Raw genomic sequence first — 16842 nt, forward strand, 5'->3', positions numbered from 1 at the left:
CCAGAAGAGCACCTGGGCTCTTGTCCAACAGGAAAACTCCAAGGCTTGAAACTGCCAGGCCAACCATGGTATCTAGAAGGTTGCCAAGGGATATTGTCTTCTCCCATCTGGGGCAAATAGGGGCACAGAGGATGCCAATTTGAGGGTCTGGGCAAGGGCAGACCTAGTGAGTTTTCATGATGAACTTTGACTACTTGGCTGGGGTTTGGGAGTAGGGTGAACACCTAGGTCTATATAAGCAGATAAAAAAATGAGAGAACCTGCTGGGTGTGTTCTGTGTGAACTGGGGAGGCCATTCTGGGTGTAAAGTGCACAACCAATGTGACATCCAGCTAATTACAGCAATATGAAAATGTAGGCCCAGTGTGACCTGACCATATATATTAACTTATTTACTACAACACACAACTCTATATAAAGCAGATATGATTATTATTCCTATTTTAATATGAGAAAACAGCTTTGACCAAGTAACTCAGAGCATTGTACAGATATGGCAAAGTTATGGTTTGATTCTGGCTCAGGGCACATACAAGAGTCAGTCAATGAATGCATAAACGAATGGAGCAATAAATCGATGTTTCTCCCTCTCTCTGAAAAAATCAATAAACAAAAAATAAAAATAGGCCCTGGTTGGTTGGCTCAGTGGTAGAGCATTGGCCAGGTGTGTGGATGTCCCAGGTTTGATTCCCGGTCAGGGCACACAGGAGAAGCTACCATCTGCCTCTCCATGCTTGCCCCACCTTTTCCTCTCCCGCAGCCATGGCTCGATTGGTTCCAGGAGTTGGCCTCCAGAGCTGAGGATGGCTCCGTGGCCTCTGCCTCAGGCGCTAAAAAATGACTTCGTTGCTGGGCAATAAAGCAACGGACCTAGCTGGGCAGGGCATCGCCCACTAGTAGGCTTGCTGGGGCGGATCCCTGTCGCGGCGCATGCGGGAGCTTCTCTGCCTCCCCTCCTCTCACTAAAAAATAAAAATAAATAAATAAAAAATAAAAAAACACCGCATGAACCAAACAGCTAAAAAGATACTGCTAAGCTCGCCATCTTCAGGTTTGAGGCTTGAGGGGAGGGTGTCGAAGAGGAGCTCTATTGATAGGGATGATAAACAACGGTCGTTATAGGTGACATTTGAGTGCTTTCTGTGTGTTCGGTTCTTTGCATAAGTGACCTCATTTTAGTAAATATCTCCACCTTCCACATGAAAAACTGAGATTTAAAGGTGTCTCTGGTCACCCAGATTAGCATTTAACGACTAGAAAGTTCGCGCTCTTAACCCGTTGTGAATCCCGCCCACCGCTGGTGGCTTTTCTTGCTTTTGTGGATGTCACTTACGTTTGGGCCGGAATAGCTGCCGTGGTCCTGCCCCCTCGCGGGTTTCCGATTGGGGGAAGCTTGCACTGCTCCGCCCATGGCTGGAGCAGTCGTAATCAAGCATGGCGGCGGCCGGGGCCGCTGCAACTGAGCTAGGTGCGGTGGCATCGGGGCAGGTGCATGCGTTTCGCGGTTTGCAAGGGAGGAGTGAGGGGGTGGGGACTGTGGTGTGCCGGAGGTCCCGCGGACTGGGGGTCGGGGTCGTTTCAGACGAGATTTCTTCAGACTTTGGCCCGGGCCGGTCGCACGGAGACCTTTACAAACGCGGGCCGAGAGCTCTGCGTACCGGTTGCGGGGCTCTTCCGCGTCGGAGGTGGGTCCAGCATCTGCGCCCACTTCCGGCGTCTCAGTTGGTATTCGCGTCCCTGCAGAGGTGATCCGCGGCAAGCGCGCCGCCCTCTTCTTCGCTGCGGTGGTCATCGTCCTGGGGCTGCCGCTCTGGTGGAAGACCACGGAGACCTACCGGGCCCAATTGCCTTACTCTCAGATCAGTGAGTTGAATGCCCTGCAGGTGAGACATCGATTGAGGAAGGCTAGGGGACAGACCTTCCGCAAGGTACAGGCTCAGCTGATGGCCCTGATACTCCTTCTCGCAGCTCCGACTCATGGTGCCCGTCACTGTCGTGTTCACCCGAGAATCAGTGCCGTTGGTTGATCAGGAGAAGCTACCCTTCACCGTTGTGCATGAAAGAGAGATCCCTCTGAAATGTGAGTTCCTGAGGGGTCAGGGTTGGCATTCCGATCTGAGCTCAGCTCAGATATGCTTTGGGTAGGAGTGAGGGGTGTGGGTCTCCCATAAAGGTAATTAAACACTCATGAAAAGGCCTCTGTGAATGAGCAGTGTATTTGGTTAGAGGAAAATCAACTTTAAATTCAGTGTTCAGCTTTAAAGCGGCAGTTTTATTCATAAAGTAGTGATACAACCTGGTCAGAATTAGCTGATGCTCATTAGAGGATAGGGGAGGAAGTGGGATGTAGTAGACAGAATACAGGATTTGGAATCAAGTTGGACATGTATACAGACTTTATTCATTTTTACATTAAACACTTCAGTGAGTGTGAGGCATTTTTCTTAGGTCCCAGGAATTTGGAGATGAAGAAATTTATAATGGTTTCAAAAAATTCAGTCAGGTAGAGAAAGATACTTGGATAAAGAAATCCCAGCCTGACCAGGAGGTGGCGCAGTGGATAGAGCGTTAGACTGGGACCTATAGTACCTCAGTTCGGAAACCCTGCGATCGCCCGGCCTGAGCCCAAGGTCGCTGACTTGATAGGACTGAGATTTAAGCCTAAGTGGTGCTTTTTAAATTCTTTAATTCTTTTGCATATATGAAAGTTCTATAAAGAACTTTCCCAATAAATTTTAGGTTCCATTTGTCAACTTTCAGGAGGTGAAAAAAAAATCGCTTTGGGATTGCCTTACATATATAGATTAACTTGGGGAGAATTGACATACTTAGAGTATTTAACCTTTCTATGAGCCTTGTATGTGTTTTACATTTTATCAGGTCTTTTATGTCCTTCAGTAAAATCTTGAGTTTTTTTTCTTATAGTTTAGTATATACATTCCCTCGTGGGTATCTTTATGTTTTGTGTTGTTATCATGATTCGGATTTTTTTTTAATTTTATTTTTTTGTAACAGAGACAGAGAGAGAGATAAGGACAGATAGGGACAGACAGACAGGAAGGGAGAGAGATGAGAAACATCAATTCTTCATTGCAGCACCTTAGTTGTTCATTGATTGCTTTTTCATATGTGCCTTGACCTGCGGGCTACAAGAGACTGAATGACCCCTTGCTCAAACCAGCAACCTTGGGCTCAAACTGGTGAGCCTTGCTCAAACCAGATGAGCCTGTGCTCAAGCTAATGACCTCGGGGTCTCGAGCCTGGGTCCTCCACATCCCCATCCGATGCTCTATCCACTGCACCACCACCTGGTCAGGCATGATTGGGATTTTTAAAAATAGTTGTCTTTAGCCTGAGCCCAAGGGGAAAAAAAAATACTTGTTTTTATAATTTGATATTACTGGTATTTTTCAGAAAGTTATTGATTCTTGTGTATTCTTGTATCTAGTTTCCTCACTGAACTGTTACTTGTTCTAATAGTTTTTCAATTCTTTGATTTTCTTGGGAGACAATTATACTGCTTCAAAAAATGGCCATTTTGTCTCTTTCTTTCAAATATTCATGTTTTATTTCTCTTTCTTATTACATTGGTCAGGAACTTCAGAAAGAACAGTGCTAAATAATAGAGGAACTAGCTGGAATCCTTATTTTATTATTAATTTTAATGTAATTTTATTTAGTGTTTTTCATTAAGTGTATATAGTGTGTCCGTAAAGTTATGGTGCACTTTTGACCGGTCACAGGAAAGCAACAAAAGACGATAGAAATGTGAAATCTGCACCAAATGAAAGGAAACTCTCCCAGTTTCATACCCATTCAGTGCAGTTCGATGTGGGCTCACGCACAGATTTTTTAGGGCTCCTTAGGTAGCTATCCCGTATAGCCTCTACAGACTGGTCACTGACTGATGGCCTACCAGAACGGGGTTTCTCCACCAAACTGCCGGTTTCCTTCAACTTCTTATCCCACAGAGTAATGTTATTCCTGTGTGGTGGCACTTCGTTATAAACGCGCCGATATTCACGTTGCACTTTGGTCACGGATTGGAATTTAGCGAGCCACAGAACACACTGAACTTTCCTCTGTACCGTCCACATCTCGACTGGCATGGCTGTGGGCTGCTCCGCTGTATACAGTGTTACGTCATCATATGCACATGTGCACATGCTGCCACACCATCCTATAGAAACTGGGAGGGTTTTCCTTTTATTTGGTGCAGATTTCACATTTCTATCGTCTTTTGTTGCTTTCCAGTGAACGGTCAAAAGTGCACCATGACTTTACAGACACACTATATTTTGTTTTTAATCAAGAATGTTCAAAGCCTGACCAGGAGGTGGTGCAGTGGATAGAGCGTCGAACTGGGATGTGGAGGACCCAGGTTCAAGACCCTAAGGTCGCCAGCTTGAGTGCGGGTTCATCTGGTTTGAGCAAAGCTCACCAGCTTAGACCCAAGGTCGCTGGCTCAAGAAGGGGTTACTTGGTCTGCTGAAGGCCCATGGTCAAGGCACATATGAAAAAGCAATCAATGAACAACTAAGGTGTTGCAACGAAAAACTGATGATTGATGCTTCTCATCTCTCTCCGTTCCTGTCTGTCTATCCCTCTCTCTGACTCTGTCTCTGTAAAAAAAAAATAAAATTTTTTTTTGTTGAGCCTGACCAGGTGGTGGTGGCACAGTGGATGGAGTTTTTTTGTTTTTTTTTTTTTTTTTTTTTTTACAGAGGCAGAGATAGACAGGGACAGACAGACAGGAACGGAGAGAGATGAGAAGCATCAATCATCAGTTTCTTGTTACGCGTTGCGACTTCTTAGTTGTTCATTGATTGCTTTCTTACATGTGCCTTGACCGCAGGCCTTCAGCAGACCGAGTAACCCCCTGCTGGAGCCAGCGACCTTGGGTCCAAGCTGGTGAGCTCTTTGCTCAAGCCAGATGAGCCCGTGCTCAAGCTGACGACCTCGGGGTCTCGAACCTGGGTCCTTCCGCATCCCAGTCCAACGCTCTATCCACTGCACCACCACCTGGTCAGGCGTGGATGGAGTTTTGACCTGCAACATTGAGGACCCAGATTCAAAACCTGAGGTCACCAGCTTGAGCATGGGCTCATCTGGCTTGAGTGTGGGCTTATCAGCTTGAGCATGGGATCCCTGGCTTGAGTGTGGGATCATAGAGATGACTCCATGGTTGCTGGCTTGAGCTCAAAGGTTGCTGGCTTGTAGCCCAAGGTCGCTGGCTTGAGCAAGGGGTCATTGGGTCAGCTGGAGCCCCCTGGTTAAGGCGTATATGAGAAAGCAATCAATGAGCAACTAAAGTACCGCAACTACGGGTTGATACTTCTCCTTTCTTTCCCTTCCTGTCTGTCTGTCTTTCTTTCTCTCTGTCTCTCTCACTTAAAAAAAAAAAAGTTCAGCCTGACCTGTGGTGGCACAGTGGATAAAGCGTCAACCTGGAAACGCTGAGGTTGCCGGTTCAAAACCCTGGGCTTGCCTGGTCAAGGCACATATGGGAGTTGATGCTTCCTGCTCTTCCCCCCTTCTCTCTCTCTCTCTCTCTCTCTCTCTCTCTCCTCTCTATAAAGAATAAATAAAATCTTAAAAAAAAAAGTTCATCGAATTTAATTATTTGGGGCACCTATTTAAAATGGTCATATGGTTTTTATCCTTTCACCTCTTCATATAATAAATATTGTAATAGATTTCCCTGTGGGAGAGTACTCCAGGTTGAAGGTAGTGTGTACACAGGCGAGGCAAGAGCTGGGCAGGTGGAAGAGCTGGAGTGTTGTGTGTTTGATATCACCCATGCAGAAATTGTTAGAATTGGCTATAGCTTCTTGGTCTTTCTCTGCAAACAATCATTTTGCTGTCCTGAGACATTAGACAGTATTAGGGCTAGGAAGGTGGGCAGAGGTCTGACACTTGGTCTTCCAGTCATGCTTCTTCCTTTTCTTCTTAGACAAAATGAAAATCAAATGCCGATTCCAGAAGGCCTATCGGAGGGCTTTGGACCATGAGGAAGAGGCCTTGTCATTGGGCAGTATAGAAGGTACTGGTAGGGGAGATCACACCATTTAACATGTAACCCTGTTTCCCCTTCTGATCTCTAAAGGTGTAGTTTTCATACCTTGTCTTAACTCCAAAATCTCTTTGGGAAAGCTGTGAATGAAATGTTTCAGCTTTGGCCACTGAGGGCCAAGCCTGCCCACAGTGTCAGCTGGATATCAGTGGGAGGTGGAGGGGTGACTTAGGCACTCTGTGGGGGCCAGAGGGAGAGGGAATGGTGTTTTTCCTCCTGCTGCACCACCTGCTCTTGTCCCCAGAGGCAGAAACCATGTTAGCTGAGCCACAGGAGCAAGCAGAGGGCTCCCTGACTGTGTACGTGATCTCTGAACACTCCTCACTTCTCCCCCAGGTAGGGTGAGCAGAGAGGCTGTGTGTGGCCTTGCCTAACCTCTCAGCTCTTTCTCTCTCTGGTTACCTCCTTCTTGTGGTATTGCTGCCCATTTCTTCCATTTGTTGTGGAAAACTTTCCAAACGATTTTTAATGACTGCAAATAGGAATTTTTTCATTGACTGGTTTTCTAAATCCAAGACTCCTATTTGGTTAAAGTTCCAACAACCATTTAAACTGGAAAAAAAAATCAGTAGGAATAAAAGAAACTGGTTTCAGTGGGTTGTGATGGTAACATGGGCGATATATTGATCTTTTCATGAGAAAAATGCTTAGTGGAAGTTATACCATGTACCATTTTCTTTATGAATTTATAGTGAAATATTTAATTCTTATAAAAAGAGGAAAGAAAAATTTAATAAACATCTGTGTATCCAGTCCCAGCTTATATAGTAATATATTATATTTGGAGCTCATGTGTCTCCATGGTTATATCCCACTCCTTTCAGCCCGAGGTGACCATATTTTTAGTATAATTTTCTTTCAAGTTTTGTCATATATGTTGTATCTCTATAAACAATATATTTAATTTTACATATTTTTTAGCTTTATGTAAATTTTTGAACTTCATATAAATTTTTGAACTTTATATAAATGTTCTGTACCTTTCAGTTTGCTCAACATTTATGTTTGACAGATTCATCCATATAATATGTGTAGCTGAATGTAATGCCTTCATTTTTTATTCTGCCTGATGTTTCATTGTATAAACATATCACAGTTTATCTAGTCTGTTGCTGATGGGCATTTGGATTGTGTCCAGTTTTTTATTATGAATAATGCTGCTGTGAAAATTCTTGTACTTCCCTCTTTGTCATGTGCTATTTACTTAGTCTGTCCCGTTATTGTTGGGGTTTTTGTTTGTTTGTTTTTTGTGAAAGAGGCTGAGAGAGACAGAGAAAGGGACAGATAGGGACAGACAGACAGGAAGGGAGAGAGATGAGAAGCATCAATTCTTTTTTTGTTATTGTTGTTTTTTTTTTTTCTTTTTTGTATTTTTCTGAAGCTGGAAACGGGGAGGCAGTCAGACAGACTCCCGCATGCGCTTGACCGAGATCCTCCCGGCATGGCCACCAGGGGGCAATTCTCTGCCCATCTGGGCGTTGCTCTGCTGCAACCAGAGCCATTCTAGCGCCTGAGGCAGAGGCCATAGAGCCATCCTTAGCGCCCGGGCCATCTTTGCTCCAATGGAGCCTCGGCTGCGGGAGGGGAAGAGAGAGACAGAGAGGAAGGAGAGGGGGAGGGGTGGAGAAGCAGATGGGCGCTTCTCCTGTGTGCCCTGGCCGGGAATCGAACCTGGGACTCCCGCACGCCAGGCTGACGATCTACCACTGAGCCAATCGGCCAGGGCCGAGAAGCATCAATTCTTCATTGCAGCACCTCAGTTGTTCATTGATTGCTTTCTCATATGTGCCTTGACCGTGGAGCTACAGCAGACCGTGTGACTCCTTGCTCAAGCCAGCAACCTTGGGCTCAAACTGGTGAGCCTTGCTCAAACCAGATGAGGCCCTGGCCGGTTGGCTCAGTGGTAGAGCGTCGGCCTGGCGTGCAGGAGTCCCAGGTTCAATTCCCGGCCAGGGCACACAGGAGAAGCGCTCATCTGCTTCTCCACCCCTCCCCCCTCTCCTTCCTCTCTGTCTCTCTCTTCCCCTCCCGCAGCCGAGGCTCCATTGGGGCAAGGTTGGCCCGGGTGCTGAGGATGGCTCCATGGCCTCTGCCTCAGGCGCTAGAATGGCTCTGGTCGCAACAGAGCAACACCCCAGATGGGCAGAGCATCGCCCCCTGGTGGGTATGCTGGGTGGATCCTGGTCGGGTGTATGCGGGAGTCTGTCTGACTGCCTCCCCGTTTCCAACTTCAGAAAAAAAACAAAAAAAAAACCCCCAAACAAAAAACAGATGAGCTCGCGCTCAAGCTGGTGACCTCGGGGTTTCGAACCTGAGTCCTCTGCATGCCAGTCTGATGCTCTATCCACTGTGCCACCACAGGTCAGGCTGTCCTGTTGTTTGTTTATTCTGCTTCCCTCCTCCTCCTCCTCTTCCTCCTCCTCTTCCTCCTCCTCCTCCCCCTCCCCCTCCTCCTCCTCGTGACAGGAGGGGAGATAGTGAGACAGACTCCTGCATGCACCCTGACTGGGGTCCACCGAACAACCCCTGTCTGGGGTTGATGCTCTGCCCATCTGTTATAATAGCTCGTGTTTGTAACTGAGCTATTTTTAGCGCCTCAGGCAGAGGTTTCCTCAGCACCCGGGGTTGATTCACTTGAACCAATTGAGCCATGGATGTGGAAGGGAAAGAGAGAGTGAGTGAGAGAGAGAGAAGAGGGAGAAGCAGACTGTTGCTTCTCCTGTGTGCCCTGACCAGGAATCGAATCCAGGACATCCACACGCCATGCCGATGCTCTGCCACTGAACCGACTAGCCAGGGCCTATTCTGCTTTTTTTGTTCAGCGTGTGTCATCTCTTAGTTTCCAGCCTGTGATGATTTAGATATTTCCTGGAACTGTGTTTATTGGGAAGGAGAAAGGACCTGAACTGAATGAAAACACTCACCTATAGTTCAGAAATGCTGAGATAATAGTTCACTATGAATCTAAAGAGAGATGCATGCCTATTGGTCAGTGGCCAGATTCTTAGAAACAGGAGCCAGAGTGCTCCTCTGCTTTCTTTCCTGAGCCGTGGGCGTTCTGTTTCTTGCTTGCCTCTCATTAGGACATGACGAGCTACATTGGGCCTAAGAGGACAGCGGTTATGAGGGGAATAATACACCGCGAGGCTTTCAACATCATTGGCCGCCACATAATCCAGGTAGCCCAGGCCATGTCTTTGACTGAAGATGTGCTTGCTGCAGCCCTGGCTGACCACCTACCAGAGGACAAGTGGAGCTCTGATAAGAGGCGGCCCCTCAAGTCCAGCTTGGGTAGGATGACCAGGCTTTGCTATGGGAAGGGAGAGGGAAATGAATTATATGGAGGCATTGAGATGGAAAGGGAATCTGCATGTAAACTCTTTACTTCTCTCTTCTGTGGTTTCAACATTTTTTTTTAAGTGAGAGGAGGGGAGATAGTGAGACAGACTCCCAGATACTCGAATCAACCGAGCTATCTTTAGTGCCTGAGGCTAACGCTGGGACCAACGAGCTATCCTCAGCACCTGGCTATCCTCAGCACCCTGCTGACCTCAAAACAGTTGAGCCACTGGCTGCAGGATGGGAAGAGGGAGAGAAGGGGGAGAGGGAGGAGGAAAGAAGCAAATGGTCACTTCTCTTGTGTGCCCTGACTGGGAATCAAACAGGGAACGTCCATATGCCAGGTCAATGCTCTATCCACTGAGCAAAACGGCCAGGGCTCAACTTTTTCTTTTTTCTTTGACAGAGACAGAGAGAGAGAAAAAGGGACAGACAGCAGGAAGGGAGAGAGATGAGAAGCATCAATTCTTTGTTGCAGCACCTTTGTTGTTCAATGATTGCTTTTTCTTTTTCTTTTTTTTTTTTTTAAGATTTTATTTATTTATTATAGAGAAGGGGGGGGAGGAACAGGAAGGATCAACTCCTATATGTGCCTTGACCAGGCAAGCCCAGGGTTTTGAACCGGCAACCTCAGCATTTCCAGGTTGAAGCTTTATCCACTGTGCCACCACAGGTCAGGCAATGATTGCTTTTTCATATGTGCCTTGACCTGGGGGCTATAGCAGAACAAGGGACCCCTTGCTTAAGCCAGCGATCTTGGGCTCAAGCTGGCGACCTTGGGGTTTCAAACCTGGGTCCTCTGCGTCCCAGTCCAATGCTCTATCCACTGCACCACTGCCTGGTCAGGCTCAACTTTTTCTTAAAGTGCTCAGTGTTCCTCATCCCAGTTTTATCCTCCCATTGGCTCCATGATGGCAATCAGCCCCATCCATGGAAACCTCTGGATTCCCTGACTCCTGTTTCCACAGGCTATGAGATCACCTTCAGTTTACTCAACCCAGACCCCAAGTCCCATGATGTCCACTGGGACATTGAGGGAGCTGTCCGGCACTATGTGCAGCCCTTTCTGAATGCCCTCAGTGTTGCTGGCAACTTCTCTGTGGACTCTCAGGTGAGACTTGGTGCAAGTAGAGACCTTTTTCTGGCTGCACCATCCTTTTCAAAGTCCATCCATATATAGTGTTTACAAGTAGAGTCTGTTCTTCTAGCCCTTGGGGTTTGCTGATTTGCTAGGAATTTCCTCTATATATATGGGTCTGGTGTCTTCTTTCCCTCTGTGTTCAGCTCAAGTTTTGTCAATGCTTGTTAAAAAGCTAAATTCCTTATGGCTCCTTCCAAAACTGTATTCAACAGTTGTGCAGTCCTTAAGGAATTTATTTAAACAACAAAAAGCTTCCTGAAATAAGTTAATATAGTAATAATTAAAATGTGGAGAATGTAGCTTTCTGTATCATACAATGTCTTTTGAAGGAAAATGTGGGAGAAATTTTTATCAGATCTTGGTAGTAGGAGTAATTACTTCTAAATAACTGACTTGATTTAATCTTGTAGACATTAAATTCTGCTGTTCTTTGTTTAGATTTTGAGAAAGCCTGGTAAAATATGTGGTTTTCAAAGAACATATTTAGTGTTTCAACTTGACCCTTGGCTTTGTTACTTTTTTCCACCTATTTTCTCTCGGCCCTGATTTTGTCTCTGATATTTCATTCTGTCATAAGGCACCTCAAGTCTTTTTTTGGGACAAAGTGAAATATACATCAGTAAGCAAAATAATGCTCCTCTGTCTTTGCTCTCTAGATCCTGTACTATGCAGTGTTGGGGGTAAACCCCCGCTTTGACCCAGCTTCATCCAGCTACTACTTGGCTGCACACAGCCTCCCCCATGTCATCAATCCAGTGGAGTCCCGCCTAGGTGAGCTCCTGAGGTTGAGGGTCTTTCTGTCAGGTCAGGGAAGGACCCAAAAGGTTTAGCCTGGGGTGGAGGCAGGTTATATATAGTGATGATTTCCAGGTTGGGTTGGTCTGAGGGCATTGAAGAAGTGTTGGGCACTTAAATTCCTTTTTCATGATATTCTGTTGACATCTTCATCTCCACACCATCATATCCAAAAGATTTATTAAACATTTTTCCAGCACTTTTTTTTTTTTTTTTTTTTTGGTGACAGAGAGTGGGACAGCCAGGAAGGCAGAGATGAGAAGCATCAATTCTTCGTTGTGGCTCCTTAGTTGTTCATTAATTGCTTTCTCATATGTGCTTTGACTGGGGGGGGGGCCCTTCCGAGCCAGTGACCCCTTGCTCAAGCCAGCGACCTCTGGCCTCAAGCCAGCGACCATGGGGTCATGTCTGATCCCACACTCAAGTCAGTGACCCCACGCTCAAGCTGATGAGCCCACGCTCAACCCAGCAACCTTGAGGTTTCAAACCTGGGTCCTCTGCGTCCCAGTCTGATGCTCTATCCACTGCACCACCGCCTGGTCAGCCTCCCAGCACTTTTTATAAATGAGTAGATAGGCTATGTCTCCCTCCCTGTAAACCATCCAGGAAAGATAAGGTCACACATGTAGGAAAGATAACAGCAAAAGTACATGAAGGCAAAATGAAGAACCTTGAAGCTAGGATTTCAGTTTTTCATTTTTAGGGTGGTACTTAGGGAAAGGAGGTATGACCAAGAACTGCTATATAGGCAAACCAAAATGAGCATATCACTAGTTGTGGAATTTAAGACAGCAGGGCTAAGCCGGGGTGGACCAAGGTGTATGAGAGGGGCAGAACGGGAGGCCTTGGCAAATTCCTTCTTCTGTTTTCATTCAGCAGACAGAGTCTGAGGGACTGTTTAATGGTAGTGCTGAGTAAAGAGATAGGGCATTTCAGGCAAGCGAACTATGAGCCTAGATGTAGAAGACTGGGAGCACATAGACCTTCAGGAAGCTCAGAGTTGAAGTGGCTGAATTGCGAGAGGGTGACCAAGATGATGTTGGCAAGGCAGGCAGGCATCCTCATAAAGGAGCACATTGAGGAGGTTGAACTTTAACCTCAATGGCTAAGCAGGGAACCGACATGATTGATAATGATGATACTTGTGCATAAAATGAGTTATAGTAATATGGATGCAATGTAAAATGGGTAGCCACGAGAGCTGACATAGGCAGTTAAGGGAAGCCTGTTGGCGGAGGGGAGATTCCAGGGGCATTTGAGCATAAGAACTGCACTTCTTAGGAGAATGTTCTGAGGTTCTTTGCCACAGAAACCCAGGACTGGAGGATATTCTATTGATTATCTGTTGGGAAAAATGAGGCCCAGAGTGAGTGACCAGCAAGTTAGAGGCTGACCTAGAACTAAGAACTAGATCTAACATGTTTTGATATTCTGACTTTCCTTCTCTTTGTACCACAGGATCCAGTGCTGCCTCCCTTTATCCTGTGCTCAACTTCCTACTCTATGTACCTGAGCTTGCCCACTCCCCCCTGTACATTCAGGACAAGGATGGAGCTCCGGTGGCCACCAACGCCTTCCACAGTCCCCGCTGGGGCGGCATTATGGTAATGGTCACACTATGCAGACCCCGGAACCCAAGCTTCAGGGACAGATAGATACTCCTTGAGACTGTTCTGTTATCCCTCTGGTGTCCTCCATGGCCCGCCCTGTGTGAGGGTGGGCACCAGGAAGGTGGGGGTGCCGTGAGCTCGTGCCCCTCCTCTGCCTCCCTCACTGCTTTCTTATTTTGTCAGTATTTATTTTTTGCTAATTCTTTTTTTTTTTTTTGACAGAGACACAGAGAGAGTCAGAGAGAGGGACAGATAGTTACAGACAGATAGGAAGAGAGAGATGAGAATCATCAACATCATGCCTTGCTCAAACCAGCGACCCTGGGCTCAAGCCAGCAACCTTTGGGCTCAAGCTAGCGACCAGGGGATCATGGCTATGATCCCACGCTCAAGCCAGTGACCCTGTGCTCAAGCTGGTGAACCCGCACTCAAGCCAGCGACCTTGGGGTTTTGAACCTGGGTCCTCAGTGTCCCAGTCCGACGCTCTATCCACTATGCCACCGCCTGGCCAGGCTTCTCAGTATTTTTTATAATATGACCCTTTTGCATGTAGCAGTCTACACTTAATAAGGACTCTTCTGTCTGTGTACACTTTAGGTCTTGGACATATTTGATGAAGTCTTGCTAAGTTGGGAACTTTGTCTCAGAGCCTGGGAGTTTCTTAACGGTAGAAACTCTAAAATGGAATAAAAAATATCTCTTTCACAGGACTTTTTAATTTTTTTTTAAGCAAGAGAGACAGACAGATTGACAGGGACAGAAAGATGGGATGGGAGAGAGATGAGAAGCATAACTCACAGTTGCAGCACTTTAGTTGTTCATTGATTGCTTCTCATATGTGCCTTGACTGAGGGGCTCCAGCTGACCTGATGATCCCCTGCCAGAGACCTTGGGCTTCAAGCCAGCAACCATGTAATCATGTCAATGATTTTATACTCAAGCTGGTGACCCTGCACTCAAGCTGGTAGGCCTGCATTCAAGCCAGCGACCTTGGGGTTTTGAACCTGGGTCCTCACAGTCCCAGGATGATGCTCTATTTACTGCGCCATCACCTGGTTAGGCTACAGGTCTTTTGAAGGGGGTAATGTAGATGATTAATGGAAAGCTTCTAATAGTATTCAAAACAATATTAGCTGTGCTATCAGGTGTGTAATATCTGAAGAGCACAGAATATGTCTTCCTTTTCTCTCATGGCCTCCAGAGTGTCTAGGGCCCAGCTGTATATGATCCTGGCACGATGTTGAAGCAGCCTCATTTCCCCTTGCAGGTATACAACGTGGACCCCAAAGCCTACAATACCTCAGAGCTGCCGGTGCGAGTTGAGGTAGACATGGTGCGAGTGATGGAGGTGTTCCTGGCTCAGTTGCGGTGAGGTCCTAGGCGGTCCACTTGGGGTCGTGGCCCCTGACTCTGAAGTCTCCTGGGCTGGCTGGAATAAAATCTCCCCTGGCAGCGATACCTTGACTGTGCTCAGAGCCCTAGGAAACCAGGAAAGTTTTCTAAAGATCATTCATCATTCTTTTAAGATGAACTAGTTGCTGACAAGAACTTTTAAGAAAAATACGCTCATGAATGTCAAGTGCATGGGGTATGATTAGGTCTGCTTAATTAGCTGTTAATTCTTGTGCTAACTGATCTATTGATAATGGCTGCCTGATGCCCTACGTTGTGGATTCTTGGTCGGACTCATCAGGAAAGAGGATTCTGATTGATTAGCAGTGTCTGCCTTGGGTGCAGGATTGGAGAGGCACAGCACACACATCTTGTCAGAGGTCATCCCAGATCATCCCTGACTGAGGCTCAGTGGCCCCATTTTTCCATAGAGGGAGTGGACAGGGTGAGGATTAAACTAAGTTGGTGTTAGGAGAAATATTTTAGCCATGGGACCCTCTGTTAAATAGGATCTTGGAATCCAATATAGAAACAGGTAAAAGCTAAAACAGTGATTAAAGCAGGGCTTGGGGCACTGGATTGCTTAGTGTTGCCACTCACCTGCCAAGAACCTGAGGCACTTCCCTGCAACCCTTGTGGGTCTGGATAAGATCGAAAATCCTACTTATTCTAGTAATTTTAGCAATTTTCTCTCCTTCTGGTTTTAGCCTCTTTGCCCTGCTTTGCTGTTCCTACAGGTTGCTCTTTGGGATTGCTCAGCCCCAGGTGCCTCCAAAATGCCTGTTTTCAGGGTCTAAGAGTGAAGGACTAATGACTTGGGAGCTAGACCGCCTGCTCTGGGCTCGGTCAGTGGAGAATCTGGCCACAGCTACCACCACTCTCACTTCCTTGGCTCAGCTTCTGGGCAAGATCAGCAACATTGTCATTAAGGATGATGTGGCATCTGAGGTAAGGGGGCAGGGAAAGGATTCTGTGAGCAGAATTGGAATGGCCATTGAGGGCCAGGGTGTGGTGAAACGAGAGCCAGTTGAGGTCCAGGATATGTGTGGGTATGCCAGCCTTGAATGCCCCAGGCTTCCTCTAGGGGGCAGTGCCAGCCCCCAGCAGGAGTCCAGATTGGGGGGAATGTGAGGTTTTAAGCAGGCACTAAGAAAGTACACCAGAGCCCTTTTATACTAGCCTTCATGTATCCGGCATGTGTGGTAGACAGAAAACACAGTCAAGTTTGCCCCTCCCCCACTTCATCAGTGCCTAGGACTAATTGGTAATCCCCTGCCGCCGCCCTAGGTATACAGTGCTGTAGCTGCAGTCCAGAAGGCGGCGGAGGAGTTGGCCTCTGGGCACCTGGCCTCTGCCTTCGTTGCCAGCCAGGAAGCTGTGACATCCTCAGAGCGCGCCTTTTTTGATCCCTCGCTTCTCCACCTCCTCTACTTCCCTGATGACCAGAAGTTTGCCATCTACATCCCACTCTTCTTGCCTATGGCTGTGCCCATCCTCATGTCTCTGGTCAAGATCTTCCTGGAGACCCGCAAGTCCTGGAAAAAGCCTGAGAAGACAGACTGAGCAGGGCAGCGTCTCAATCGGAAGCCTTCCTTTCTGGTTGGGGTGGGAGGTGTTAGATTGAGAGGCACATAAATGGGGCAGGCCACGAATGCTTGTCTCCAGTTTGGTTGGTTGCCTCTCCAGCAACCAAAGTGTAACACTCCAAGATGGGTTTATCTTTCCTCCTCTTCTCCTTTCTCTGGCTCAGGTCTCCCACAACCCATCCTTGAAAGAGGCATCATCTGGGTTTCCTTCTCTGGCTTAAACTTGAAGGCCGTTTCCTATTCCTCTGGGTCAGGGGCAGCTTTGCTTCTGCCCTGTTCCTCACAGTCCTTTGCATCGAGAGGGAACATTGAAGGAAAGCCCTGGGTTGTTTTCTAGCCCCTTCCACTCCACACTTCTCTTGACTCCTCAGGGAGAGCCCCAGCACTGATCTCACGGAAGGGGCCAGGCACAAGTCACTTCTGGGGCCTTCTCCCTTAACTGCCCTCCCTCCTGGCTAGCTACACTTGTTGGGCACAGTCTGTTGCTGTGTGTGTGGCAGAGGTTCCCTTCAGCCTTTCATAGAGGCAAGTGGTGGTGCAGTGGAGAAAGTTCTGGACTTGGGACCAAACGTGCCTGAGTTCAAACCCTTGCTTCTGCACTTACCATCTGGGGAGCTCTGAATAAGCTACTTAATCTCTCTGAGCCCCAGTTTTTCACTTTTTAAATAGCACTAATGATACCTTCCTTACAAGGTGGTTGTTAGGATTAAATGTGATAAGCATTTAAAAGTGTCTGGCATATTCTAGGCTCTCTATAAACATTGAATATGAATTGGAATGATATGAAGTATGAGCATAGCTTTTCTTCATTCACGTGTAAGTAATGGTTTCCTAGTATCTGTGCTCCTGGGCTCACACGCCCACCTTGCTTTCACCTGGCCATGTGCCCTTCCTGCCTCCTTGTCC

At 47.0% G+C, this 16842-nt stretch overlaps 1 protein-coding gene across 1 annotated transcript; it reads left to right on the top strand.

Annotated features, from left to right (window-relative positions):
- Nucleotides 1-1409: 1409 nt before the first annotated feature.
- Nucleotides 1410-16717, top strand: PIGS (phosphatidylinositol glycan anchor biosynthesis class S). Its single transcript, XM_066263235.1, has 12 exons — nt 1410-1468; nt 1744-1883; nt 1969-2080; nt 5954-6043; nt 6318-6409; nt 9157-9364; nt 10381-10523; nt 11210-11324; nt 12807-12952; nt 14226-14326; nt 15088-15298; nt 15638-16717. The coding sequence occupies exons 1-12, from the start codon at nt 1435-1437 to the stop codon at nt 15911-15913; spliced, it is 1668 nt and encodes a 555-aa protein (XP_066119332.1). The 5' UTR covers nt 1410-1434; the 3' UTR covers nt 15914-16717.
- The last annotated feature ends 125 nt before the right edge of the window (nt 16718-16842 follow it).

The sequence above is a fragment of the Saccopteryx bilineata genome, chromosome 2 (genome assembly GCF_036850765.1).
Source record: "Saccopteryx bilineata isolate mSacBil1 chromosome 2, mSacBil1_pri_phased_curated, whole genome shotgun sequence".
Taxonomy (NCBI): domain Eukaryota; kingdom Metazoa; phylum Chordata; class Mammalia; order Chiroptera; family Emballonuridae; genus Saccopteryx; species Saccopteryx bilineata.